Source organism: Cuculus canorus, chromosome 5 (genome assembly GCF_017976375.1).
Source record: "Cuculus canorus isolate bCucCan1 chromosome 5, bCucCan1.pri, whole genome shotgun sequence".
Lineage (NCBI taxonomy): Eukaryota > Metazoa > Chordata > Aves > Cuculiformes > Cuculidae > Cuculus > Cuculus canorus.
Genome location: NC_071405.1, coordinates 40,568,875 through 40,595,325, shown reverse-complemented (window position 1 = coordinate 40,595,325; position 26,451 = coordinate 40,568,875). Strand labels below are relative to the sequence as shown.

The 26,451-nt window shown below is 39.5% G+C and overlaps 1 protein-coding gene and 1 long non-coding RNA gene across 6 annotated transcripts; one reads left to right on the top strand and one right to left on the bottom strand.

Moving 5' to 3' along the window:
- Nucleotides 1-93: 93 nt before the first annotated feature.
- On the top strand, nucleotides 94-22,697 carry HPS5 (HPS5 biogenesis of lysosomal organelles complex 2 subunit 2). Of its 3 annotated transcripts, none has more exons than XM_054069161.1 (23): nucleotides 94-228; nucleotides 1,591-1,760; nucleotides 2,223-2,333; nucleotides 3,182-3,246; nucleotides 3,874-4,066; nucleotides 5,153-5,286; nucleotides 6,569-6,784; nucleotides 7,127-7,198; nucleotides 7,422-7,510; nucleotides 8,539-8,717; nucleotides 8,944-9,102; nucleotides 10,459-10,618; nucleotides 12,702-12,825; nucleotides 14,571-14,717; nucleotides 15,485-15,559; nucleotides 16,073-16,680; nucleotides 17,953-18,076; nucleotides 18,279-18,434; nucleotides 18,799-18,918; nucleotides 19,227-19,340; nucleotides 20,049-20,155; nucleotides 20,829-21,114; nucleotides 21,567-22,697. In XM_054069161.1, exons 2-23 carry the CDS (start codon nucleotides 1,653-1,655, stop codon nucleotides 21,625-21,627), a joined length of 3,408 nt encoding a protein of 1,135 aa, XP_053925136.1. In that variant the 5' UTR covers nucleotides 94-228; nucleotides 1,591-1,652; the 3' UTR covers nucleotides 21,628-22,697. The 3 variants fall into 3 exon arrangements, with proteins under 3 accessions (XP_053925136.1, XP_053925137.1, XP_053925135.1); XM_054069162.1 differs by having other exon boundaries at nucleotides 110-130; XM_054069160.1 differs by lacking the exon at nucleotides 94-228 and adding an exon at nucleotides 245-403.
- LOC128852423 (uncharacterized) lies at nucleotides 10,445-25,371 on the bottom strand. 3 transcript variants are annotated; one of them, XR_008450257.1, is made up of 3 exons: nucleotides 22,721-25,352; nucleotides 14,793-14,951; nucleotides 10,445-10,585 (listed from the first exon to the last, which is right to left on the bottom strand). It is a non-coding gene; the product is annotated as an uncharacterized LOC128852423 (long non-coding RNA). The 3 variants fall into 3 exon arrangements; XR_008450256.1 differs by lacking the exon at nucleotides 10,445-10,585 and adding an exon at nucleotides 10,642-12,812 and having other exon boundaries at nucleotides 22,706-25,371; XR_008450255.1 differs by lacking the exon at nucleotides 10,445-10,585 and adding an exon at nucleotides 10,642-12,812 and having other exon boundaries at nucleotides 22,721-25,344.
- Nucleotides 25,372-26,451: the final 1,080 nt, after the last annotated feature.

The following is a 26,451-nucleotide window of genomic DNA, read 5'->3' as shown; positions in this document are numbered from 1 at the left end:
ACCCCCAACCCCTCCGACCCCCCCCCCGCCGCCCCCGGCCCTCCTCGTCCCGCGCCATCACCCAGCCCTGCGGGACGCAAGGGCCCCGCTCGTTCCCCCGTCATCGGCGGCCCGGCTGCGCGGCTCCCAGGTCGGCGGCGCCACCGCCGCGCTGCGGGGGAGGGGCCTCCCCTCGGCAACGGCCCGCGGCGGGAGGGGGCGCCGGAGCGTCAGGGTCACGTGGCCGGGGTACGCGAGTGGGGCGGGGACTGTCGCTGCGCCGGTTTGCTGGGTCCCGGCGGCAGGATTTGCTTTTACAGCCGCTGCTTTTCGGGCGCTGGTGACGGCGTTGCCTCGTGCCGGGTGGGAGGCGTTCGGTCCCCGGCGCTTGCGTTGCTCCTCGGCGCCCAGTCCCCATGGCTCGGTCCGTGCCCGCTCTTGTGGAGGGGGTGGCTCTGGGATCTTGGGAGGGGGTGTCTGGGCTCTTTGGGGGAGCTCTGCGCTTTTAGGGGGTCCCTGCTTTGCTCCTTGTATTAGAGGGACAATGGAATGAGTTGGTATCTCTTCGCTCCGGGTGGGGTTGGCTTGCAGGCAGCAGCGCTCAGCGGGGGTAGGACGGTGGTTTCCGGAGCAGAATTCTAGGGAAGGGTTTAAAATCTCGTTCTCGCTTCGTTTCATCGGGAATACCTGCCCCCTTCCTTATGGTAGAGGTTGTATGACAGGTGTAAGGGTGTCTTTCCGGACCGAATACTATAATCCCGAATAAACCGGTCCTTTTCCAGTCATCAGAGATTCTGATCTTTATCGCTGGGGTAGAGCCCTTATCAAATCCCATAATTTAATACTTTTAAGGTCTTTATGAGAATTTTGAAGAAGTAACGCTAAATGCGTCTTCCCTTTTTCTAGTGCCTGGTGAAAGTGAGTGTTCCCTTTTCATGTAAGGAAATGTAAGGTTTCTCGTGATAGTATTTCAGAGAGAGAATTGTTTAATTTATGGGATTGCATTCTAAACATTGCTTAGACATTAAAAGGCTTAATTATGTGTAACAAGTGTTTTTTAAGCAACATAGACGTCTACACTTTGAAGATCCTCAGCAAGAGATTCTTTTAAAATACACGCTGTTTCAGAAAGATATATGAGGTTGGAACTTTAATATCATTTGGTTTCACTCTGTGATACCTGTTGTGTGCTGGAAAGGAGATACTTTGGAAAGGGTAGTTTATACTGTCATGGTCATGTACAGGTGTATTAAAAATGCATAAATGCAGGTAATTCTAAATTTGGTATCAGTTGAGGATAGTGCTCCTTAAATTTAGGTTTAGAGGAGAAGATGATGTATAAATGCCAACGCTGATGTTTTCCCTGAGAAAATTAGTTTAAAATCAAGAGTGTGTGTTGTGGGAGGAAGTACCTTTTACCATAAAACAAGGCTTTTTCCATAAGTAGACAGAACTTATTTCAAGGTCCTATGTAAATATGTTTGGGCCTTTTTGGCAAAATGAAACCTGATGCTTTTGGACAGGATAGATGTTCTGTGTTTCATTAAACACAGAAAAACACATGTGATACTAAAAAGTGAACTAATCATGACCTTACGTTACTTTTGGCAGGCACTACTAGGAGCTGAAGCTGTAATACACCTATGAATGAGAAGTGCTAGTCCTGTACATCAATGGCCTCTGTGCCAGTAATTCCAGACTCTTATAACCATGTGTTGGCAGAGTTTGAATGCTTGGATCCGTTGCTTTCTGCGCTCAGGCTGGATTCTAGTCGTCTGAAGGTGAGTTTATGGTGTTTCTGTGGGGTTTTGTTTTATTTTCTCTTTGTTGTTTTTTTTTTTTTTTTTTTTTTAAATTCAGTAATGGCCTTGTTTGATTTATTATCTGATTAAGACACAGGGTTCATCTCATTTTTGGACGTGTACATGCAGGCTTATGGTGGGGGGAACATGCTGGGGCGAAGTGATGAAGACAAAGGATACTATGACTCCGTGCATGTGTTTTCTTAATGCAACTCTGGGGTAAATAGCACAGCTGTTGCTGTCTTGTACTCTTTGTTCCAGTTGCACAGGGTGCTATTCTAATATCTTTGTATTTATCTTTGTATCTAGTATCTTTGATTGAGCTGCTAGTGTTTCAGGCAGCTGGCACACAATGAAGCCTTTAAAAAGTAATAATGCAAGAATAAGATATTAATAGTAGTACTTACTCGTAGCTGTGTCGTGTGTTTTTTGTTCCTTCAGTGCACGTGTATAGCTGTGTCAAAGAGATGGCTGGCTCTAGGCAGTTCAGGAGGAGGACTGAACCTTATACAGAAAGATGGCTGGAAGCAAAGACTCTTTCTGACTCATAAGGTAGGGGTAAAGAACTCTGTACAAAAATTTCCAGGGCACATGGGTCTGGGAAAGAGACATTGCTTCAAGTTAATTTTTATTGAGTCAACAGGCATTTTCAGCTTGCTGAATTGTCCAAATAAGGTGAAACTTTGGACTGCTCCATTTAAAAAAGGTGGTGGTACTGGAGTGTGCCCTCAGTGTGTGATGTAATAGGTTTCATGAGGTATGAAAGAAATTGCTTGAGACAGTCAGACGTTGATTTTTCAAATTCTTACTTTTAACAGTAGCAACAAAGTCACCTGAGTATTTAAGAGTCAGAAGACGACCTTGAGTATGAAACCAAAGCAACTCAGGCGTAGATTAGTTTGGCCTACCAATACTTGGATGTCCAAACTGTGAACTACCTGGGTAAGCAAAGAAAAGATAGGCTGGCTTGCTTTTGCTGAAAGAGGTCATAGAACAAGGATTGCTATTTCTACAGCCAGGTGCTATTTCATGGGAGCCACTGCTGCTCCCATCGTGATGTGAATGCAGCCATTGTAAGGTTGAGAGCACTCTGGCATAGTTTTTGACAAAACAACTCCTGTAAGTGTGAGGACAGGAGACTGATTTCTACACTTTCCAAATGAGAGAATGAACTGCAGTCCTTTCTCTTGATGCTGTCATATCCTTGTTGACTGCATCTTTTTAGAGTAAGCTCAGTGTTTGCAAACAAAACCGAAACAAACAAAAAAACCCAGATCATAACAAAGTGGTAGCAGCTATTGACATTAATCTTATTTGTGTCTTACTAATAAAAGTTTTGTGTTGGTAAGGGCACTACAAGAACAACTTTTACCTGCACTTGCCTCTATACTTGCTTTCAGGAAGGTGCCATTTCCCGCATCGCCTGTTGTTTATACGATGAAGACTATGTTGCTGTTGCCACCAGGTGAGTGATGTATTTGCAAATTTGAATGCTGGATAAATTTTTTTAAGTAGCTTCTAAGTTTCAGACTTGGACATTTGCTGAGAACTTGGAGTGGAGGAGGGAATTAACTGATAGAGGCCTTTACAGAGTAATTTTTTAGACAGACAGCTTGCTTAACTTTTTTTCCTGGAATAATTTTTCCAGAAGAAATATTATTTCTGTAACAGAACATCTGTGGAGACCTAATACGTGTGAAGTTGTGATGATAAAATATCTCCCTGAGATCTTTCTGCATCAAGAGAAATATCTTGATTGACTTGGCAGAGTGAAATTGGTAGTTAATACCGCTTACAATGGTTTAAAATCCATTTAAATGCTTCTTTTTCACATCCTCACTAGTAATTCCAGTACATGTGAGATTAACTTTCCAAACAAAGCTGCTGAAGCGTTGTAGTGAGAGGAAGGACACTTACTCTTAAGAATTAAGAATGTGATGAATCTTGAAAGCTTGCAACCTCAGACACAACCAGCTCTGAGATGTACTGCTTTGCTTAGGTTTTCTGTTTCTTTGGAATAATGAGTCTTTATTGCTGATAAAACATTAGAAAACTTATTTTCAAATTGTATTTTCCTTTTTAATTGTTGTAGCCAAGGTCTCGTAGTAGTGTGGGAGCTGAATCAGGAACGTCGTGGGAAGCCAGAACGGATTTATGTTTCCTCTGAGCATAAGGGCAGAAAAGTCACAGCTCTGTGTTGGGATACAGCTGCCCTTCGTGTTTTTGTAGGTGATCATGTGGGAAAAGTATCAGCCATCAAGATTAACACTTCGAAACAAGGGAAGGTAAAATGTGGCATACTTTGTTTGAGATGAAGAGGTTTGGAGGGGATGATGTGGGGAATCTTTTTGTTTATTTTAGTAAAGCACAACAGTGGAAGACTATCCGGCTGATGAAGTTCTGGTAGCTTTGACTGTTGGGATGAAGGACCTTGTCTCTTAAGATAACAATAGAAATCCTAAAATGTAAACTTCCCCCACCCCGTCTTTTAGCCGTTTGAGTAATGCAACAGAAAAATTCTTTCAAATGTGCAGAATTAAAAACTAGCTGAGCTTCTTCCTCTTGGAATTTACAAGTGTCTAAACCCACGATCTTGGTGTTTGAGCCTTTTGAATTCCTTAAACTCCAGCTACAGGTACAGAAGTGCGTTTTACTCTTCAGCTCGGTTATTAGTCTGAGAAAGGACGATCCCAGTCTTGGATTTTTTGTTTGGCTTTGTCTGGATACTCTCATACTTGAAGATATGAATTAGAATAAATAGTAGGTGGACATCAAATTTACATCCATTGCATTTTGTGCGAAGGGCACACACTTAAATGATAACACCCTGATTTATAGTCCTTGAATGCTCCTTTTAATCTGTAAGAAGGAGCATGACCTGGAAACAAGCATGTTCCTCCAGGTCCTTTCTAACTCTGGTGAAAGATTCTGATGGAAAATTGATTTCTAAGTAGCAAGACTTGTATCACGTAATCCCTTGGGTCCATCTCCATGAAACAGTTTGCTGGCTGAAAGTATATGTAGGAAAGAATTGTCAAAAGCACAAAGCCTAAAAGAGCAAGAATAACCCCCCCCCCCTAAATATTACGTAAAACACAGTCTTTATAAAATAATGTCAGGACGCTACAGGGATACAATTTTCTTTTTCTTGAACAGTCATTAACAGTTTTGGGAAAAAGAGGATTTAGACTTATGCCTTGAAAGCCTTGTTTTGTAAGGGAAACAGAAGAAAGGAACTGCTCTGTCTTGTGCTGTGTATTTGTAGCATACATGAGTCACTTCTGAATTTTGCAGTTTTAACTCAATGAAGTAGTCTTTACTTTGAACTGAGGCCCTGTATGTTTTCCTTCTTTTTTGCTTTCTGACTGTAGGCTGCTGCTACTTTTGTGATGTTTCCTGTTCAGATTATAACCACCATAGATTCTCGGGTTGTTCAGCTTGATTATTTGGATGGAAGACTGCTCATATCTTCACTTACACGCACTTATTTGTGTGATACTGAGAGGCAAGTTATGTTTTACTTGTAAAATATTGGATTTCACAGAGTCATACACAGTGTCTGAAGTGACCTCTGGAGATCACCTAGTCCAATTTTACTGTTTAAAGTAGAATCTGTTAGAGCAGATTGTGCAGGACTGTGTACAGTGAGATTTTGAGCATCTCCGAAGGATGGTTACTTGCTGAGCTGTCTGGGCAATCTTTGCCGGTGGCTCAACTACCCTCACAGTAACAGAGCTTTTTCTTATGTTGAAATGGAATTTGTGGCTCTTGTCCTTTCAGTGGGCACCGCTGGGTGTAGTCTCGCTCTGTCTTCTTTACACCCCTGTCAGCTATTTATACATGTGGAACCAGATGAGTTCCCCCCTGAGCCTACTCTGTTCCAGGCTGAATGGCCCAACTCTTGCAGCCTCTTCTAAGACAGGTGCTGCAATCCCCTAGACATCTTTGTGGCCCAGTGCTGGACTTGCTGCAGTATGTCCTGTCTCTCTAGTACTGGGGATACCAGAAATTGATCCAGCACTCCAGATATATCTCACCAGTGCTAAGAGGAGGGGAAAGATCATCTCCATTGATCTGCTGGCAGCACGCTTTGTAAAGCAGCCCAGGAAGCTGTTGGCTGCCTTTGCCAAAAAAGCACATTGCTGGCTCATGGTCAGCTTGTTATTCACCAGGACCCTCAGGCCCTTCTCTGCAAAGCAGCTTTCCATCCAGTTGGCCTGTACTGGTGCCTGGGGTTATTTCTCTCCCAGTGCAGGACTTCGTGTTTATCAATGCCTGTTTATTTAGCCCACACTTCCTCAATTTGTCTGTGAAGACACTGCAGGGACAGTGTCAAAAACCTTACCTGAAGTCATAATAAATAACATCCCACTTCTCTCTTCTCTATCAAGCCAGTTATTCTGTTGTAGAGGGCTATTGATGTGATTTCCCCTTTGTAAATCCATGCTGGCTATTCATTATCAGTCTTGTCTTTCATGTGGTTGGAAATGGTTTCTGGGAAATGGTTTGCACCATCACTTTCCCATCACCACCTTGACTGACTGATTCTGCTGAAAAGAACCCCAACCTTTGCAATCTGAGCATTTGCTTACACTAATGAATATTGCTGCACCCTGTCTTTTCTAAACTTTACACAGGCTTTATAATATTCATTACAGGTTGTTTGGTTTTTTTTTTTTGTAAAACCAATTCAGCAACTAGGATTTAGTATTTTTATTCTTCGGGCAAAACAAATTAATTGGAGCCTTTTGTTAATGTTGCCTTAACAAGTATGTTTTTTCCACTAGAGAGAAGTTCTGGAAAATTGGTAATAAAGAGAGAGATGGAGAATTTGGAGCATGCTTCTTCCCTGTTGGGAAAAACAGTGGGAATCAGCAGCCATTAATATATTGTGCTCGACCTGGCTCAAGGATGTGGGAAGTGAACTTCGATGGGGAAGTGCAAAGCACACATCAGTTCAAGCAGCTGCTCTCATCACCACCTCTCCCTGTTGTTACTCTCAGGTAGAAACATGAGTTGTCAGTGACGAACTTGCTTGGGACTTCTAGATTAGCTGAAAAGAGTTGCGTTAATGCTGTTAAGATTAAATAAACTTCTAATGCAGTCAAATGTTAATCCCACTTGGCATCTTAATATGTTTTCCTGTAATAACAGAAGCCACTATTCGAGTTATTGAAAATGCCAAAACCTTGATTCTGCAGATGTTTGTGTGACTACCACAATGGATACTGCTGTCTTAAGACTATGTTTATTTAACCCTTGTATTTATAGGGTTAAGAATATTATATTAAGAAAGTGATGTTACTGCAGTTACACTTCTAACAGGTAATAATTCTGCTTTACAGGATGGATCCTCATTATACAAGTTCCAGCTGCTCTCCACAATCTTTATCTTTCCCCAAGCTACTGTATTTAACGTGAGTATTTATCAGTATAGCTTCCTGTTGACAAATTTAAATTTAAAGTTGTATGTTTTTATAATTTATGTTACCAGCTTCATCTTTTTGGAATTTTCCAAGTATCATGCTAAATAGCTGTCTCACTGCTTACTTGCTGTAGTTAAGCTGATACCATCCCTGCATATTTTACAGCAACTACCACAATTAACTGTTGCACTGTTGATGTCTGCTTTGCTTGCAGTGAGCACTGCGTGATGACCTGGACAGAGAGAGGCATTTATATTTTTCTTCCCCAAAGTGTTCAAGTCTTACTGTGGAGCGAGGTAAAAGGTAAACTTCAAGAATCTTTGCTTTGTAATACTGGCTGTTACGTTTGTCGCTTCTGAAGCCCTTGCTTAATGTAAAGCCTTTTCAGGCTTAATTTCTGCAGCTGAGTTGCAGAACATTGATTAGAAAACTATTTCCTTGTCATCTGTCGGGTATATCCTTGAATATTAATGCTGTCCCTGCCTCCTCCAGCCAGCCCCTCCTCTATACTTGAAAATGTGCTTGAGAAACAAAACGTGCTGTAGAGTGAATCTTAAAATACCATAATCAAATAGTGAGAGGTAAGAACCCGCGGTGTTAGTGAGATAAACCCTGCAGTATCCTTTCCTCATTTCTGCTTATTCGGGCTTATTATCAGGTGCCCTTGAACAATAATCTGGCTGCTGAAAGCTTAAAACTCATTTTTTCTAGCACCTGTCTAAATTGGAGCCAGGGAATTTACTTACTTGGCAGATAAGTGAACACTCATAGGCAATTTTGTGTGTATGGTTATATGGATAGTTCTAGAACGGTTTGTCATTGTCAGTGAGTCTTTTCCTTCCCCTTCTGTCCTCCCCTGTTTGGTGTTAAGTTTCCAATGCCTTTGTCAATGAGTATTTGCATGTAGCATAACTGTTTAATCTGAAAACTGCTGAAAGATCAAAGGATTTTTCTACTAGCAAATGTTTTCCTTCTGTTTCAAAGCTAACAATGGTGTTATTTCTCATCTTTATCAGTCTTTAATTTTTCATCTGCTTTCAGAGCAAAAGAAAACTTTTCAGTAACTTTAGTGTACTTTTTGAATAGTTTCTAGGAATGTAGCTCTGGGAAGTTTTGATACTTGAACTATTCTTTATAGTTGCTAGATGCTAGCTTAGCACTTCTCAGCATTTGTTTCCCCTGTGCCACTTACACTACACAGTATTAGGCTTTTGCACATGTTTGCAGTCAGATGGGAAATAGGTTTTCACTTTCTTTCAGGAACAGTAAGGAATACTGACTAATTGTTTCAGCTCTTTAGATATTCCCATGTGTCATGTCTTGTCTTGCAGATATTCAGGATATTGCAGTTTACAAAAATGAGTTGTTCTGTCTGCATACAAATGGAAAAGTTGTGCACCTCTCCCTCTTGCTGGTAGACCGCTGCATAGAGCGTCTGATGAGAAGAGGGTTCTGGACCCTTTCTGCCAGAGTCTGTTGTCTCTTCCAAAATTCAGTTATTTCTTGCAGAGTAAGTAAATACCTCTGTATAAACGTGCAGTGCACCTTCACGCTGTTCCATGCCCCCCTCTTCCATTAAGTTTCATAGGATTCTGAGGTTTATATTCTTGGAGGTTTTAAGAAGTCTTATGAACACGATACTTTTAGGATTAAAATTAGCCTTCGTATATGGTACTATTTGCTTTTCATGTGTGCATTAGAAATAGTAATGTCTCTGTTTCACTGTGTACTTTTAGGCAAGAAAAAATTTGCCTCTAGACAAGCTGGAGCACTTGAAGTCTCAGCTGGATGCCTCAAGCCAACAAGATCTCATTACACAACTGGAAGAACTAATTTCAAAGTTAGAACCTTTAGATTCTGCAAGCAGCAGTAGGAGGAGCAGTATTTCATCTCATGTACGTGTATTGGTAGTGCCAAAAATCTTAACTGCAGATTTTATCTTTATGGCTTAAAATCAGCTCATTGCTCACTTTGAAGATGCTGTTTTCATTTTTACCATGTCTACTATGTCTGAGAGTGCTACTTTCTGAACATACGTGGGGTAGAATCATAGAATTGTTTAGGTTGGAAAAGTCCAGCCATAAACTTAACACTGCCAAGCCTGCCACTAAACCATGTCCCCAGGTGCCACATCTGCATGTCTTTTAAGTAATTCCAGGGATGGTGATGCAGTCATTTCCCTGGGAAGCCTGTTCCAAACCATCCTGATTCTAATTTTTCCCAATATCCAATATAAAAGGCCCTTCGCACAACTTGAGGCCATTTCCTCTCATCCTATCACTTGTTACTTGGAAGAGAGGTATAAAATACTACTACTTGCGTTCTTTAAGCTCTAGGACCTCTGCCTTTTTTCCATATTATTTTGTAACTAATAGTTGAGATGTGAGCAAAGAGCAATACAGGTTTTCTCCACAGCTGAGCTTAGTGTCTTAACTTGCTTCAGTAGAATTTGTCTTGTTTGTAACTCTAGTTTTGTTTGGTGAAAACTGGATGTCCAAATGCTCAGAACGATCTTTAAAAACTTGTCTCCGTCTGTGAAGCTTAAGGATAAAGTTCTAAGGGAAAAAAATTAAAGTATTTTCCTGATATTCTTTTACGTGTACAGCTGCTTGGTATTGTCTTGGCTTCCTAGTGGCTTTTTCAAGAAAAGGGAAATATTTCATAGTTAACATAATATCGGTTGTTTATTTCACTCTAACAATGTTTAAAAAGCAAGGTGATGTAAATGCCATCTTGATATGGTAGACGAGTTTTGTTCTCATTAGGAGATTGGAAAGCAGACTACATAAACTGACTGTGAGCAAAAGGGTGTACATGTGTCCTGGAAGCAAATTGTTTTACAGGGTCCGTAATTGTGGTAACTGGGTATGGTTAACCAGCAAAAAGAAGATGGATTCTTTTGTATACAGGTACAAAGAGGTGAAGTGAGTCTCGGATGCAGGACTAAAGCAGGAATGTTTTTTTGTCTCATGGTCTTAAGTATACCAGTTGTTCTGCAGGCTGCGTTCCTAAAAGTGATTGTAGCATAGACATCTTTATAAAGTCACGTATCTTCATGGTTAGTGGCATGTATGTACTTTTCCTTTCTGGATATGTCAAAAACTATGCTATTATATAGGACTTCTCCAGGCAGTGAATTATGAAGCGCTGTGAGGTTGTTTGTGTGGGTATGGTTGGTGGAGTTCATTGCAGGAAGTTTAACGAGGAAGTACAACTTGCACAACATCTAACTCTTCTCCCTTGTCTGACAGGAAAGCTTCAGTGTCTTAGACTCCGGAATATATCGTGTTATCAGTCGAAGAGGCAGTCAGTCAGATGAAGATTCTTGTTCTCTCCATAGTCAAACGTTCTCAGAAGATGAGAGACTTAAAGAATTTCCTGCGCACCAGGAAGATGAGCAAGTAGATCTTGGTAATATTTCTTAATGAAAACATATTATTCATATGCAATTTTTATTTATTCTACAAAAATTCCATTAGGTTGGTTCTGTGCTTTTACATTCCACTATCAAGTTATCCACGATTAGTCTAATTTGATAAATGGGAAAACAGTCACCCCACCTTCCAGTCAAACTTCATTTTGAAATATTGGGGTGAAATTCTGGCTCCACAGAAATCCAAGCTTGAAAACAAACACAACCCAGGGAAACAAAACAAAAGGTCTAGAGGGCTTTTACCAAGCTAGGACTTCACTCACATATTTTTTTCCTCTCCCTCTGTGTGCAATTCAGCATTGATAATAAGATTTTCTCAGCTGACTATGCCAGTGTTAATTGAGCTTCAAATGAGATTTGTTTGCTGCCACTATCCTTTCAGTAATGTTAGTTCCAGGAATTAATTTCTTAATCTTGGTTCTGGCTTTATGTTTCTTCAGGGAAAACAGCAGGCTTGCGATAGATGTTCTTAACTTTCTAGCAGGATTTCATTTGTACTGGAGATCCTCTCTTGCATGTGTATACATTAGCATAGCGATGGTAGTTTTGTTCAGTAACTAACATTTAGCCCATCGAGGGAGCTAATTTCCTAACAAATTGAATTTCCTAACAAATACCTGTTACTGGACGAAAGCTAGAGTGAGACAATAATGATTCATTTTCTCTGCTCTGTTTGGGACTGGGAGAGGGCGCAGAAACCAGGGATGTTGATGAACTGGCTTAGTTCCAGGTATGGTAGAGAGGCTTTCCAATAAAAATAGTGCTCTAGCTTTTGCAGAGAGTAGATGCCAGTTATGGTTGGAGAGATTTTGAGTGCTTTGTTGGCGAAAAAGACAGTGGGGATGGAGAGTATAGGAATTAGTATTTACTCTCCTACTTTTCAGTAGTGTTGTACTGCTTACTAAGCTGCATGCTGTTTGCAGAGCTTATGTTTAGATTGCTTCTTTTTTTTGTTTTTATATCACCATAAAAACAAGTGAGAAAATTTCGAAGGGAGTGTATAATTTCTGATACTAAAGCTGTAAAATGAAGGGACATAGTTTTTGAATGTCAGAAGGTAGAAAAATTTTTCTCTGTTTAATCAGATTTGCTGATTATTTCAAAGGACAGAAATTCTAGATGGTTCTTGAACACGTGTACTTCACTTGGTATTTAAGAGAAATGGAGTTAGTGTTTCCCTGCTTACATTTACGTAAGGTGTCATATGTTTTTAGGTTTCTAATCTGCATAATGAACAAAAGCAGTCTTATTTACAAGCAGTCTTAAAATCGCTTGTGACCTTCAGATGCTATCTAGAGAGATTGTGGATTCTGATTGTAGAATTACTGTAACAGCGTAGCATCTTTTCCTCTCAGCAGAACAGATAGTGCTGATTGTTGCAAAATGCAGTATCATCCTTACTTAAAAGGATCCTTTTTTTTCTTATTTACATAATTGAAAGATACAGTGTATGTACCAGGAAACAATTAGTCAAAGCACATTGCAGGTGCTCTTGGGAATATAAGAGTGAAAAGGAAATAGCGATTCAGTATTTCTTGTAATTCTTACCAAAAGACAGACAGCTATGGGTTTGACTACATTTTTAAGTTCATTAAAATAAAAGGGTGATTTATACCTTAATCATGTCTTATGCATCTCTATATATTCATATATAATTTTGATTTTAGGAAATCATGTAATGTGAATTGATGTATAACACAATACTTAATTTTCCAATATGTTTAAATACCTGTCAGTAGATTAAATCAAGATTTTGTCCTCTAAATAAACTACTAGTGTACTTTTAGAAGATAGTTTTCATACAGTTGTTCGTCATCATTTGCCTCATTACAAGAGCCAACAGACTATCAGCAAAGCAGACCTACCACATTCAAAGTCAGTAATAAAAAGGTCCTTGAAATTAAGAAGCACTTTTCTGTCTCCCCATATTCTTGAATATTAAGTATGAAAATATCCCATGCAGGATATCCATTAATGAATTACTGACTTGCAGTTTGTTTCAGTGTTCCGTGTCTGCCAGACCACTGTTTCATGACTCTTTATTTCAATTCCATTTGTTAGACAACGTATCTCATGCATCTGTGACGGTTGAGGCTGACCGGAATGAGACATTTCTCCCATTCAGTATTCCTTTGTCATTTCGTTCCCCATCTCCTCTCGTCTCTCTCCAAGCTGTCAAAGAAAGGTAAAACTTGGGGCAGGTTCACTCATCCATTACATCTTTCTTTTTTCTGTCCTCTGAATTTATAGCATTGTCTGATTTAGTTCATAGTCTGTTCTGCAAAAGTATGACATCTGAACTGAAACGCTGGAGATGCAGTCAAATTTCCTAGACAATTTAAAGTATTACATCTTGACTCTAATGAAGGTACAAAGAGCTGCTGTTATCTTCAGTGGAGCCAAGATTTCAACCTCAGTTTTTAAATGGCTAAGCATGTTCAAATGCCCAAGAATGTTTAGTCTCTAAACTGTGTTGTGTTCAAAGCAAATTTACTGAATATTGTTTGGGGATTTTGCTTTTCTGATACTTAGATTTCTGAAGAATAAGTGAAGTCTTCCTATGTTGCTAGAGAACAAACATCAAAATATTCAAAGCATGCTAGATATTGCTAAAAATCACTTGCAGAGTATGCCACATGTTCTGCCATCTCCCCACATGCCTTTCAGTGAATCTCATCAATTCCCCAAGCGTTTCTAGAATAGTGGGACGTTATACCTTGTGCAAGTAAGCGTGGTAGGGTTTCTTTTAGGCAGAAAAAAAATTGCTATTTTAAAACTCACTTTAAAAAGCAGAAGGGGACAAATACAAAGGAGATTATATTTTAAATACACTACTTAAACATTTTAAAAAATAGGTATGTTAATTTCTTAGCTTACAATATTGCTGCTTCATAATGATGGTCTGAAAAATTGCATAGTTATAACTTGATCACTTAGGTATGTGAATTATGTCCTGCAATCAAAAAATTGTAGCTGCTATCAATAGTCTGAATATCTCAGAATAACTTTCAGAAGTACGTGCAATGTTTTGAATTCATTCTAAAGCATAAGCCATTTGGGGGACATTACTAGTAGTAAGTGCTTCCATTAATAGTGAGAACCAAATTTTCAAGTATCCACTATATTCAATTTATAATCAAATAAAATACTATCATATTAACAGTTAATTTTTAGAAGTGTACCTTTAATATTTCTATATCTTAAAGTCCACTTGTTTTCCTCTATTTGAATCCTGTCTGTCTTCTGCAGTAACTGCTAACTTTTGCTAAACCTCAGCATAGTAAAAGATGCCCTATTGTCTGCTGAGCTAGTAAAAAGGTTACAATTTTTTTTTTCTTAATTCCCTTAAACTAGTTCTTGGCCAGAAAGCAAGGAGGCGATATTTCTGTTCTGATCACTTGACATAGTTCTGTTCATGGCAGTAGTAGAAATAATCAGGCTTTGATATGTTCACTGGGCTCTTGTGAATAAAATATCTGAAGGAATAGGAACTGTTGACATGAAAAGGACATTTTTAATGGGTTTTGTATTCCAAATAATGAATTTGGACTATTATATAACTGTTTCTTACCACCAAGAGGGACACAAATTCCTAAGGATCCTTTTTGTTTATAAGCTTTAAAATGCAATGTAGCCTATCTGCATTGACTTGCGTATACAAATATACGTGAAAATCTAAGCGCAAAACCCACAAACCTTAAATACTAAAGGTTTTTATTCTGTGCTGAAAGCATGGGCCATGACTGAAATATAAATTTGAAGCAGCTTCTTAGTAAGTTTTGTACTTGTTGGTCATAGCTGCTCTCATCCTTTTTTCAAGAGTTCTTCAGATTGTAAACTTTTCTGAAATCATTATTTGAGTGGAAAGAAAGTTCCTGATTTGTTCAGTTTTGGACTTTCAATTTTAACGTTTGAACTTCTGACTCTTAGTGTTTCCAGCTTTGTACGCAAAACTACTGAAAAGATTGGCACACTTCATATAAGTCCTGATGCTAGAGGGAGGCAAGAAGCAAAGGATGATGAACAGCTGCCGGAATTGACTGTTAATCTGGTAGCACCTCCACAGGAAGAGAAAGAGTGAGTTTAAAATCACGTTTCTTAGCAATTGCATTTGCTGGGGATTCTGAGGATAGCAACCTAAAGGAAAACTACCATTTCGAGTAGAACAGTGATCTCAGTGTTAGGTATTTCCAGCCGCCTTCATTACTATAGTGGGTTTCACTTGTTTTCCTGGATGCTCCTTTCCTTGAAGCTGATCAGGCAATGAACTCTTCTGGTTGGCGGAGTATGCAGTCTCCAGTCCTATAACAACTGAAGAGCAAGAATGTAATGTATTACTGAGAATTGCTGATCTGTGATGCTCATTACAGTTATGTACATGAGTCCAACAGTTCATTTCATGTCCTTTCTGAGTGGGGATTAAACACTTTTATCTACCTAAAAACTTTTTTGTTTTTTAATACTGGTAGTTACAAACCATTGAACTTAAAGGTTGTCCAGTTAATACAGGGTGAAGTTATTTTATATTCCAATGATTAGCTAATTTACTGCTTTAGACTAACTTTCATATAGTGTCACAGTACTGATTTTTATTCAGTATCTTCAGAAATCCACTGTACTTAGAGTAGAAGGCCACAGAAGTAGTATTATCAGTTGCTCTTTGTTCCTAATTGATCCATCATTTCTGTTTAGCTGTTCTTTCTTGAGAAATGAAAGCTCTGTATTTTTTAATTATGGAATTAATGTTGTTTCCTCACAAACTTGAGGAAATGTGTGAGAAAATCTTCACTTTAATTTTTAAAGATAATGCATCAGATAGGACTGAAGTTAATATGTTTTTCTAGGTTAGAACCACAGAGCTGCCAGCTTCCAGAGGAGGACCACCTGAGAGATCTCAAGGCTGCAACAGCAGAAGCTATGTAAGCAAGGAAACATTTTGGTATATAGATATATTGGTCTTTGGTAGAAAAATGATTGATTTATTAAGTTATTCTTTTCTTTTATTCATTACATGCATGTAAAACTGCCATAATAGTCTATTAACGTAATCTGAAAGGAACTCATTTGGTTATTGTCTTTTTTCCCCCTATTTAAAAGCAAGCAAACCCCAGTGAAATCTTATTTATGTACTCTAACATTGTCTGTTTGCATTAACTACAAGCAGAGTTTAAAAAAACTCAAACCAATACAAAGCCACTTAACAACAAAAAAAAGTTCTGAAAGAAATCTTGGTTAACTCAGAATGTACTAATATCAGATGTAAACAGCCTAAGTAGCCTAAATTCTGTTTCATGTACTCAGAACTACAAAACCCAAAACCCGACACTGTCAAGGTTAGGAATAGACTTTGAGTTACACAAAGCATATAATATGTCACTTGAGGCATCTTGGAACTGTCAAGCAACTTAGCAAACTTGTTCCTTATGCTGCAGAGCCAAACTCCAGGATCCCCTGGTTTTGTTAGAACCACAGCGCATGAGGAGGGTTTTACAGGAATGGCTTGTCTTTCTGGAAGAGAAGTTTGGCAGCAGAGAGCATTCTGCTTCATTTGTTAAGGAATGCAAGGTTTGGTGTGCTGAAGAAGAGATGTCAGTCCTGGAGGAAAATCTACAACTGCATCTAGCTGATGGAGACCTAGCAGACAAACAACAGAATGGTATCTTGGAAGACTGCACTGAAAAAGAAAATATGGATGAAACTTGTGTAAGCAAAACAATGTGTGAAAATAGTACTGATGCAAAGGGACCTTTGGACTGCTGCTTTCAAGTGTTTCCTCCATGTGTCATAGAACCAGATGTTCGGAAAGATCTTGTTGAGTTGACAACACTGTGTTTTGAGCTGTGTGTATTTTCTTGTGGAAGTGGTGAGACACAGGAAAGTTCTGATGGAAGTCTGCCACTTGCAGCTTCGTGGATCTTGGCTTGTGGGTTTCTGCGAAGCTACTTCTTTCTTTTGGATTTAAAAAGGCTGAAGCGATGTATTATAACCATGTATGCAGATAGCCCTAATGTATGGGAAACATACATCGCAGGATTGAAAGGTAACTAATGAAAATTTTAGTACTAGTAAACTGAAAATAAGACTGACGATAAGTCAAGACACTGCCATTTCTGTCCGCACATTTTCCTTCTGCAGTTATAGTGTGTGGGGTGGGTGGGTGGGTGGTGTGTGTGAGCTTTTGTTCTGGTCTTGGATTGACGGGTTTCTTTCCTCCCAAGGCTAACTTCCAAAATCTGCTGGCTCCTTGGAGAGGCTGTTCTTCCTTTTCCCCCATTTTGTGATCTGAGCCTTTTAATTTATATAGAGCTTGTTGGTTGAACACTGTAGTGATTACAGACCAGATCTATTTAAAAACAAATAAATGTGCTTCAAAGAGCAAAAACATCTTAGTTAGAATGATATGTCTAGAGAAACAAGGTGAAATCTAGTGGGAGGCTTCAGCATTTGGACATGTGGTTAATATGAAACAAAACTGAATGGAGTAGATGGTTCCATGCAAATGAGTGGCTTGTGATTATGTCAGACTTGCTTTTTCCACGGAATCCATTCTGATCTCTTTGATGCCTCTTTAGCTTTATTGAACCAAAGCTTCCCAATTATACTGGAAAACAGAGCTTCGTTGGTTCTCTGCAATAAGCTTCTGTTGATGTATTTCCGTTAAGAGTGAATTAACGTCTTGGCATTGATTTGGTGCCAACAAATAGTCAAACAACAGAATCATGGCTTGAGGGTTGGTATCTGGTATTTGAGTTTCAGGAATCTGTTTCCTATTTGGATTCTGAGAGCCTTAGAAGTGAAAGTAATGCATGTATTCCCAGTTTGACTCCAGTTAGACTGCACTTATGCCTGTAAATTAATACCTGCGTTTCATCAGGATCAAGGTTTGTGTTGAATTCTGCATTCTATGAAGTCAGTATCTAACAGGAGCTTTTATTTATTAATACAAGAAATTGTAATATATGACAATTATGCAGACCTGCGTTATATTCAGCAAGCCATATGTCTCATGAAAGAAAAATTGCCTCCTCAGAAGTCTAAAGAAAAGTAAAATATATGAATAATATAATTTCATGCCTTAATTGTATCATTTTAGGGCTGTAATTTGCTGTAAGCACAGGTCAGTGTCTACAGCGCTTGCATTTTGAGTTCTATGAAATGAACTAGATTGATCTGTTGAGTTGTTACTACTATTAGCTACTGAGTTCCATGAAAGTAGTGATAGCTTTTGTCTGTACCCTTAACAACAGTCACGTTTGTGTTGGGAAAATAAAACTTGCACATATCTTGTAACTTATGCACTGATTTATTTCAGAACTAACTTGTCACAGTCCAGTGACTTTAGCAATGGAAAATGAAGATATGTTGAAAATACTGAGGCAGCTGCACGACCTGGGGCCTTGGGATGATAGCCCGCTGTTACTGGTACATGCTCAAAGGTTTGTAGCCAAGTCTCTTTTTCCTCTTCAGTGTTGTTAACTTGCTAGCAGGAATTGGTTCACTTAAGATTTCATGAAGCTTTCTGGGGATCTTTTAAAGAGGTCACCTTTCAGTAGTACAGTCTTGAACTTGCAAGAGATATTGGAAAAATTATAATTTTGCTGTTTGGCCCTGAAAATAGTTTTTACTCTTTCTCTCCAGGCTTTATGAAAAATTTGGGGATCTAGCTCTTCGGCCCTTGATCAAGTTCCATCCTTCTATTTTGCCTTCTGATATCAAACAAATTTGCAGGAATGATCCTGCTCACTTTCTAGCATATTTAGATAGTCTGGTGAAATCGAAGCCAGAGGATAAAAGGTAAAGGGAGTATAGAATCTTTGTCATCTGTCTGCACTCTTCATCATATAGCTGGTGGGGAGAGGGGGTTGGTTTTGGGGGCTTTTTTTACTGTTCCTGTATCTGTCTGCTTGGAGTTCTTTAGCTTTAGATTCCAATTCATTCCGCCAGTTTTTGCTGATCTCTCAGACTGTGGGATTATTGTTAGATTAAATGTTAGTGTTAACAGGATTTTTATAAATATTATCGATGGAGCTGACTGTTTTTGTTCCTATGCCTGCAGTTCAGTATACCAAGGTTAGACAGAATGTTAAAACAAACAAACAAATAAGTATATGTGGTATACTTAAAACTGGTGTTTTTTTCTATGTGTTTTATTTCCTAGGTCATCTCTCCTTAGATCTCTTCTGCAGCCCGAATCTGTACGACTGGATTGGTTGCGTTTGGCAGTTTCTCGTGATGCACCACAAAGAACAAATACTTTGGATGCAGAAGGAAATCCAAGGTAAAGTAGGGTTCACCAGGGTCCCAAGTGCAGAAAAAAAAATTAATGGATCTGCAGGCTTTTGGCTTAGATTTTAAGTGGCAGTTTGGATGTCACTTGGAGTGTTTTGCGTATTGCAGTGTTCAGCAGAAGCAACCAAAGGATTAAATAACTTCATCTGTAACGCTTTTCAGAGTGACTGCTCTGCTGAAACCACAGTTTGTTTGTTTTTCCTTCTCCCTTTTCATATACTGGCCTTCCTTATAGAGAAAACGTAGCGTTATGAAGAAAACTATTAACACTTTAAAACTGAATTTCTTTTCTTCTAGGCCACGATCACATTTGTTTACTTGGGGCTACAGCCAGCTCATTCTGCTTTTGATTAAACTCCCAGCTGATTTTGTTACAAAAAAGCAGATGGCTGACATCTGTAAATCACATGGGTAAGAAGAATCATAGAATCATAGAATGGTTTGGGTTGGAAGGGGCCTTAAAGATCATCCAGTTCCAACCCCCCTGCTATGGGCAGAGACACCTGCCACCAGATCAGGCTGCCCAAGGCCCCATCCACCCTGGCCTTGAACACCTCCAGGGATGGGGCAGCCACAGCTTCCCTGGGCAACCTGTGCCAGTGCCTCACTACCCGCCTCATGAAGAATTTCTCCCTAATGTCTAATCTAAATCTTGCCCCTTCCACTGTAACGCCATTCCCCCTTGTCCTATCACTACACACCTCTCTAAAAGGTCCGTCCCTGGCTTTCTTGTAGCCCTCTTCAGGTACTGGAAGTCTGCTCTAAGGTCTCCCTGGAGCCTTCTCTTTTCCAGGCTGAACAACCTGGTAATTCTCGATACTTGGATACTGACCACAAAAAGATACAAATGAAAATCACTCATCTGTTCCTTACTTGGACAGGCTTTATTTAGAAACATTGCCTGTTTTGAGGATGAATATTGAGTGCCTAATTTAAAGTACCAAATATCCCTTTTGGCTAAGGGGTAAAACCCCATGTCCCCAGCGTGCAGTATTTTCTGGCATTCAAGAAATTCCATTGCTTCTGTCTTCACTGGTATTTAAGTGAGCATTTAATTATTGTTGAATTTAGTTTAGATTGAGTATTTGATTCTTGGAAATTTTTACTCTCTTGTTCAAGATTTTGGCCTGGATATCTTTTTCTCTGTCTGGAGCTGGATAGAAGAATAGAAGCCTTCACTAATATTGCTCATTTGGATGATTTGAGCCTGTTGAATGGAGAAGATGGTTAGTGAGTCTTCAGCTGTGTAAATTTACTTCTGTAATGTAGGAACTGTTCTTATATTGTACTGATGTGGTTTCTCCAAAATTTGAGTTGAACTTCTATTTTTTTGAAGTGTTTTGCTAGCGCTGTGTAGTACAATGTTTAAAACATATAAATGGTTGTTACACTCTTGGATCTTCACACTATGCTTTGTGAAATCAGTTGTGCTAGAAAAGGCTTAAAAGTTCAAGAATGTAGAGTTGTTTATCAGTTGGGAATAAAAGCTAAATGTAGATGGATGGTGTAGATGGATGAATAGCTAGATTCCTGTGCTTCGTGTAACGCAAAGTTACAATGAGCAAACCATTGTATCACATGGCAAAACTTAGAAGAAAATTTCCAGTAGCCCTAAGACGGACAAAATGATTCTTTCTCTTGACTTAATCCAAAGCCTTAAATGCTGAACTAACGTGAAACTTTGTGTGTAGTTCACCACTGAATCTTTACCCTGAGTCAGTCAAGGCTGTATACTTTATTTATAGAGAATTTATGTGTTGGTAATGCTTGGTTTGCTTAGATCTTCACAGAGAAAATCAGAATAGCTAGCTTCCCTCTAAAGAACAAATATATTTAAAGTAGTAGGCTTAGAATGGTCCTTGTTTTGTAAGTAATATAACAAACTCATTTTACACCTAGGTTCCATCCCAGAGACCATAGAAGAATGGAAGTTTCTTCTGCATCTTGCACAAAATCACAGCACAGCTTTCCACCACTGTGGCCCACAGAACGGGAATGCTATCAGCAATGGTAGCCCAAGCTGCCCGGACTGCATCACTGTAGAAAATGTATCTCTCTTACTGGCAAAGGCCATTGGCCCAAATCGTGCCTTGCAGCTCTTGCAGGACTGTGGCTTGACACTGGAACTGTCTGAGAGATTTACTGGTGTCTGTGAGATCCTGAGAATTGCTGAGAAAAGGCAAAGGTAAGATGACAGAAGATCCATATATGCACACTACTCATCTTGGATCTTCTCAATACTTTAAACTTCCTTTCTGTTAACAAAAAGCTAAAATACTTCACATTTTTACCTTGGGCTTTAAACTCAGCTGAAAGCTTTTCTATTATTAAAGAGCTATGTATTGTGCAATGTAGGTGTTTTAAAATGGAAAATGAGAATATGGGAAATCATACTTTAAAGATGTGTATGAAGGAGATTCTCTGAATGAGAATCTTTTGCAGAGTCCTGCACAGACTCTGATCTTGCCTATTGCTTCCTGAGAAGGCATGCGTGGTGATATCATGATGTTACTTCTGAAATACAGTCACATTTTTGACAAACTTTTATTTAAAAAGCAACCCAAAACTCTGCTGTTCTTTCTGTTGTGAGCTCTTTCTTATTGTTTAATTTTTTATCCCCCTTTGCTTTAATTGCAGAGCGCTGATCCAGTCCATGTTGGAAAGGTGTGACCGATTTTTGTGGTCTCAGCAAACATAGAAAACAACGTGGAAGGCTTTGGGAACATTTTTTTACTGTAATGGTTGCATATTAAAGTGCCTCTTAAACTTCACGGCTCTTAAAGAAATGAACTTCTGTCTAAAAGTTGAATTATATTGTGTGCGTCTCTATCTGGCAGGTATCTGACTGGGCATGGTTGGCAGTTCTTCTTTATTCCTTCTGGAGTGGAGTTTTGAACTCTAGAACTTGAAAGTATCCAGTGTTTATCCTTAATCTCACAGATTTCAGAGATGAAAACTCTGAATTTATTTTCTGAGTCTCTGTGACTTAAGTGTTAAGGATATGAACCCCTAAGTATTAAATTATGGTGTATAAAATTGTTTGCAAACATGAGAAGCCATTCCTTGGAAATGGCTAAGCATGAAGTTGTTTAATTTTCATGTAAATGACATTGACTTTTTCAAGTTACTGTAGAAGTGCTTGTTATGGTTCTCTTACCCCCTGAAGTCATACAGCCTGCTCTTGCCTGTTTGAAATTCATTTCAAGCCAAGTCTTAAAATGGGAGGGAAATATTTTCAGGAGTGCATTAATGGATAAGAACACTGATTAACAGAATAACTTCTTAAATGAACTCACTGTTAACCTATAAGCATGTTATTTCTAAATTACCCATATCTCTTTATGTGACATGGCTATAGACCTCAGTTGTGATATTTTGGCAAACCTCAGGACAGTGGAATTGGACCATAGAATCATTTAGTTTGGAAAAGATGTGTAAGATCATCGATTTCAACTGAAAACCTAACACTGCCAAGTCCACCACTAAAGCATATACCCATGCACCACATCTGCTGATTTTTAAATATCTCCAGGGATGGCAACTCAATCACTTCCCTGGTGTTTTAGCACATAGTGAAAAACAGAGTGTAATCAGCATAGAAGGCCCAAACTCTTGAATGCTATGTGAAACCAATTTTTACTTAACTTATTAAAACAAAAAAAGATAACTAATAATTAGTAGTGATTAACAATAAGTTAACAATAACAGCTTTAAAGGCAATGAGTCTAATCATTATTAAAAGAGAATAAGGATAGTAATTAAGAAAGATACATCACCAATTGTCCTATTACCATCATCCAGATCTGCAGTTGCTGAAGAGCAGCTGTTGCAGCTAGGATTTGGGAGAACCTTCCCTGGGCAATTGGGAAGTCCTACACAGTGCATCCACTTGTAGGTGAGGACTCCAAAGTCGCTGCAAGAGGGTCCAGCCTTTATATTGTTAAATAAACAACTTGCATCATTCTAAAAACAGTCTTGGCTGCCCTGTTGCCCGCCTCCTGGAGCCTGGCCAGAGCCCAGGAAGGAAGATAAGGGAAACTGCTGGATATCTCTTATCTTCGAACTAAGGGGAGTGCTGAGATGCGGTGTTCCTGCATAGTTCTTCTCTTTTCATAGTGTTCATGCTCATACTGATTTGTCAGCCACGGTGTTGATGGCCAGTCAGAATGATGATCACGTGCTGTCCATGAGCCCAGGGACTGCTGCCCGTCTCCATGATGTTACCCCTCGCATCCTGTGCACACTGAGGAAACCATGACTAATGTGCCACAGCCCAATTCTATTGATAATGCAACTATGATGCATTTTCTCATGCTTTATGCATTACAAAAATAGCACAGGACAATTCTACTGATAATAGAAATGTGAAAAGTTGCAATTTAAACAATACACATAGCAATGCACTATGAATCATCTGTGGGTCACCTATTTTTTTTTTTTAGGCCTGTTGATCAGGCCCTGTTACTTCATTTGGGCAGCTTGTCCCAGTGCTTGACAACCTTTTGGTGAAGGAATTTTTCCTAACATCCAATCTAAATCTCTCCTGGCACAACAAGAGGCTGTTTCCTCTTGTCATATCACTTGTTACTTGGGAAAAGGGACCAACACCTGCCTCATTACACCCTCCTTTCAGATAATTGTAGACAGTGATAAAGTCTCCCCTAACCCTCGTTTTCTCCAGACCAAATAACCCCAGGTTGCTCAGCTGCTCCTCATAAGACTTGTGCTCCAGACCCTTTACCAGCTTTTGTTGCCCTTCTCTGGACACAGTCCAGCCCCTCAATGTATTCCTTGCAGTGAGTGTACCCAAAACTGAGCACAATATTCCAGGTCTGGGCTCTCCAGGACCAAGTACAGGGGAACAATCAATTCCCTATTCCTGCTGGCCACACTATCTCTGATACAAGGCAGGAAGAATGCTGTTGCCACCTGGGCATGCTGCTGGCTCACAGCCAGCTATCAACCAACATTCCCAGGTCCTTTTCCATCAGCCAGCTTTCCAGCCACTCATCCCTCAACCTGTAGCATTGCATGGGGTTGTGGCCCAAGTGCAGTACCCGCTATAGCCTTATTGAATAACTGGCCTCAGCCCATTGATCCAGCTGGTCCAGATCCCTCTGTAGAGTCTTTCCACACTTATACATCTTTGGACAAGTTTCCTTTTAGGTGTCTAGTTTTGAACCTCTTCACTCTCAGACTCTGACGTTTTTAGCAGAAGGCCACAATGGCATCTGGTCAATATTTGATTTTCACAAATGTCGTCTAAACAAAAATTTAACACACGGGAACTACATTTTATTCTCTCAAAAAATCCATATTTTTGTCATGAAATTACTTGAAACTAATTCTTCTGTAAAGGTCTAGGTAGCATTTTTTTAATGTAGTCTTGCAGCGCTTGTGCTGCTGCAAAATAATGTTTTTATTTTCATCGGAACAGGGGTTCCTGATACAACTTTGAGATTTTTGAGAGGTGCAGTCCAACTGTTTCATTGTAATTACAGAAAACACCTTATTGTGGAGGATGGGTTACTTCACTAGAGGATACAAAATTGCAGAGACAAAATAAGTGGCAGGCTCTCATCTGTTAATAGTGTTTCTTGTCGTAAAGAATACAGAACTACTTCTAAAAACAGAAAACTTGAAATATTTTGAGTCTTAGAATTTGACGTTGGAAACAGCACAGATCCTTCTATCAGAAATGCCCCATGCCCTTACAGTAAGACTTGGAACAGGAGCCAGGCACCTGCGGTGTGTAGTGAGGTTATGCAACTGAGATATTGGTGCCTGTTCTCTTACCTGCCAAACGGCCACAATGTTATCTCGGTGACTATTGTGCTTGACTATGTTCCATACAGTGTGTCAACACGCTACAGCTTTAGCTGAATGCTTGTGTTGCCCTTCTTAGAGGAAGTTATTTGACTTCCAAGAATGTATCTGGCTTATCTCTGTGTGTAATGCTTCAGCTTTATTTGCTCTGTGTATTTTCTGTACACAGCATTCTCTTTTCTTAATTCTATGAGGGTTTTGTACACTTGGTTAACTTTGAGTGAAAACTGGGGCTTTTTTCAGGTTTCCTGCAGTAAATCCTAACTTTTCATTCAGAGCTCTTTTAATTTTGTGTCAGAATGGTCGTATCGCTAACATAATGGGAAACATTTGTTCATATTTGGTGTCTAAAATGAGCTTGTGTTGATGATTTCAACTAACTTGGCCATCAATAAAGAGCGAGAATTTACACTCTGAAGAAGAGCTGGAAAATCACCGTTTCCTATTCTTGATACATGTGTTTTCATCTCATATTGGTAAGACGAAGGGACTGGGAAATGAAATTGTTTTCTGTTTACAAGCTGCAGTAGTACAGAGCAAAGCCCTCATCCTAAAGCTACAGCCCCTACCAGCTCTTATCAGCCAGATAAGTGTGCACCACTGAGAGTTCAAGCCAGCCTGCACTGGATCAGATGAGCTGCAGCTCATCTTTGCTTTTGGTGACTGTTGGTGGATGAGACCATGGAAAAGCAGAGATGAATAAAGGGTGCTTTGCCCTGAGCAACTTTAAATAGAAACTGTGTTGGTTTTGTTGTTGTGCTTTTTCCTAAAAAAAATACATAAAAGCACCATACCTGCCTGAAAACATTACTTCAATGTTGGAATCTTCATCAAAATCAGTTTTATTTAATTTGAACTTCCGCATACGCAATCTGTTGAAGAGGGGCCTGAGGCCAGTGTTAGTAAATATTCCCTGCAGCAGCATGGCAAATTCCTGAAATGAATTATTGCATGTGTAAACTTAGAAAAGATGTGACTACTTCCCAGAATAAGGGATAATTGCATCTATTATTGTGATAGAGCTGGGAATTGACCTCATCCTCTTTCTCCATTTGAGACTTATTTAGATTGCAAAATGCCTACATTGTGAAATGTTTGCAGAATGTAGCTTGCATTTACAGATAGTTAGAATTAAAAGCCAACCCGTTTGAGGCAGCTTTTTATCTTAGCTATATCAGAATATACAAACCAAGAAAATGGTCCCCCAAGTACCCCTGTACGTGTTATCTTTATGCAGTGTGCAAATGCAGACAGTTTTAGTGCTAGGCCAGAAAGGACCATTCCATTCAAACCTTCCTGCATGCTCAGAGCGAGAGTGCTTATTTCTGTTGCAAATGCAACCATTTTGGCTGCAGCTTTTTTCTGTGGGGTTAGGGCTGTGACCCAGAAAGTAGGACAAGAGGATACAGGAAAGCAGTGCTCAGGCTGCTACCTGCTGGAGAACAAAGCTGGTGCTTTACCTCCATTTCTGTAGGGAGCTCCAGCACTGTTGTCACTACTGCTGACCTCATTGTTGCAGACAAGTCAATCCCGTATCTTCTGAAGATCCTCTCCAGTGCTACTTTCTTGCAATTATCCTCACGTTTGTGCTCTTTGCAGAAAATTTGGGTTTGGAGAGAACATGAAACATATCAGACCATAGCAGGAGGCTCAGAAATTTCCCCTGTGGTCCAAAACATCTGAGAAAAGTTCCTCA

What these genes read in the sequence shown, in the direction of transcription:
- HPS5 (XM_054069161.1), top strand. Translation starts at nt 1,653, where the DNA reads ATGGCCTCTGTGCCAGTAATTCCAGACTCTTATAACCATGTGTTGGCA. An exon ending in TGGATTCTAGTCGTCTGAAG is followed by an intron (nt 1,761 to 2,222) that starts GTGAGTTTATGG and finishes TTGTTCCTTCAG; the next exon opens with TGCACGTGTATAGCTGTGTC. An exon ending in GCTGCAACAGCAGAAGCTAT is followed by an intron (nt 15,560 to 16,072) that starts GTAAGCAAGGAA and finishes CTTATGCTGCAG; the next exon opens with AGCCAAACTCCAGGATCCCC.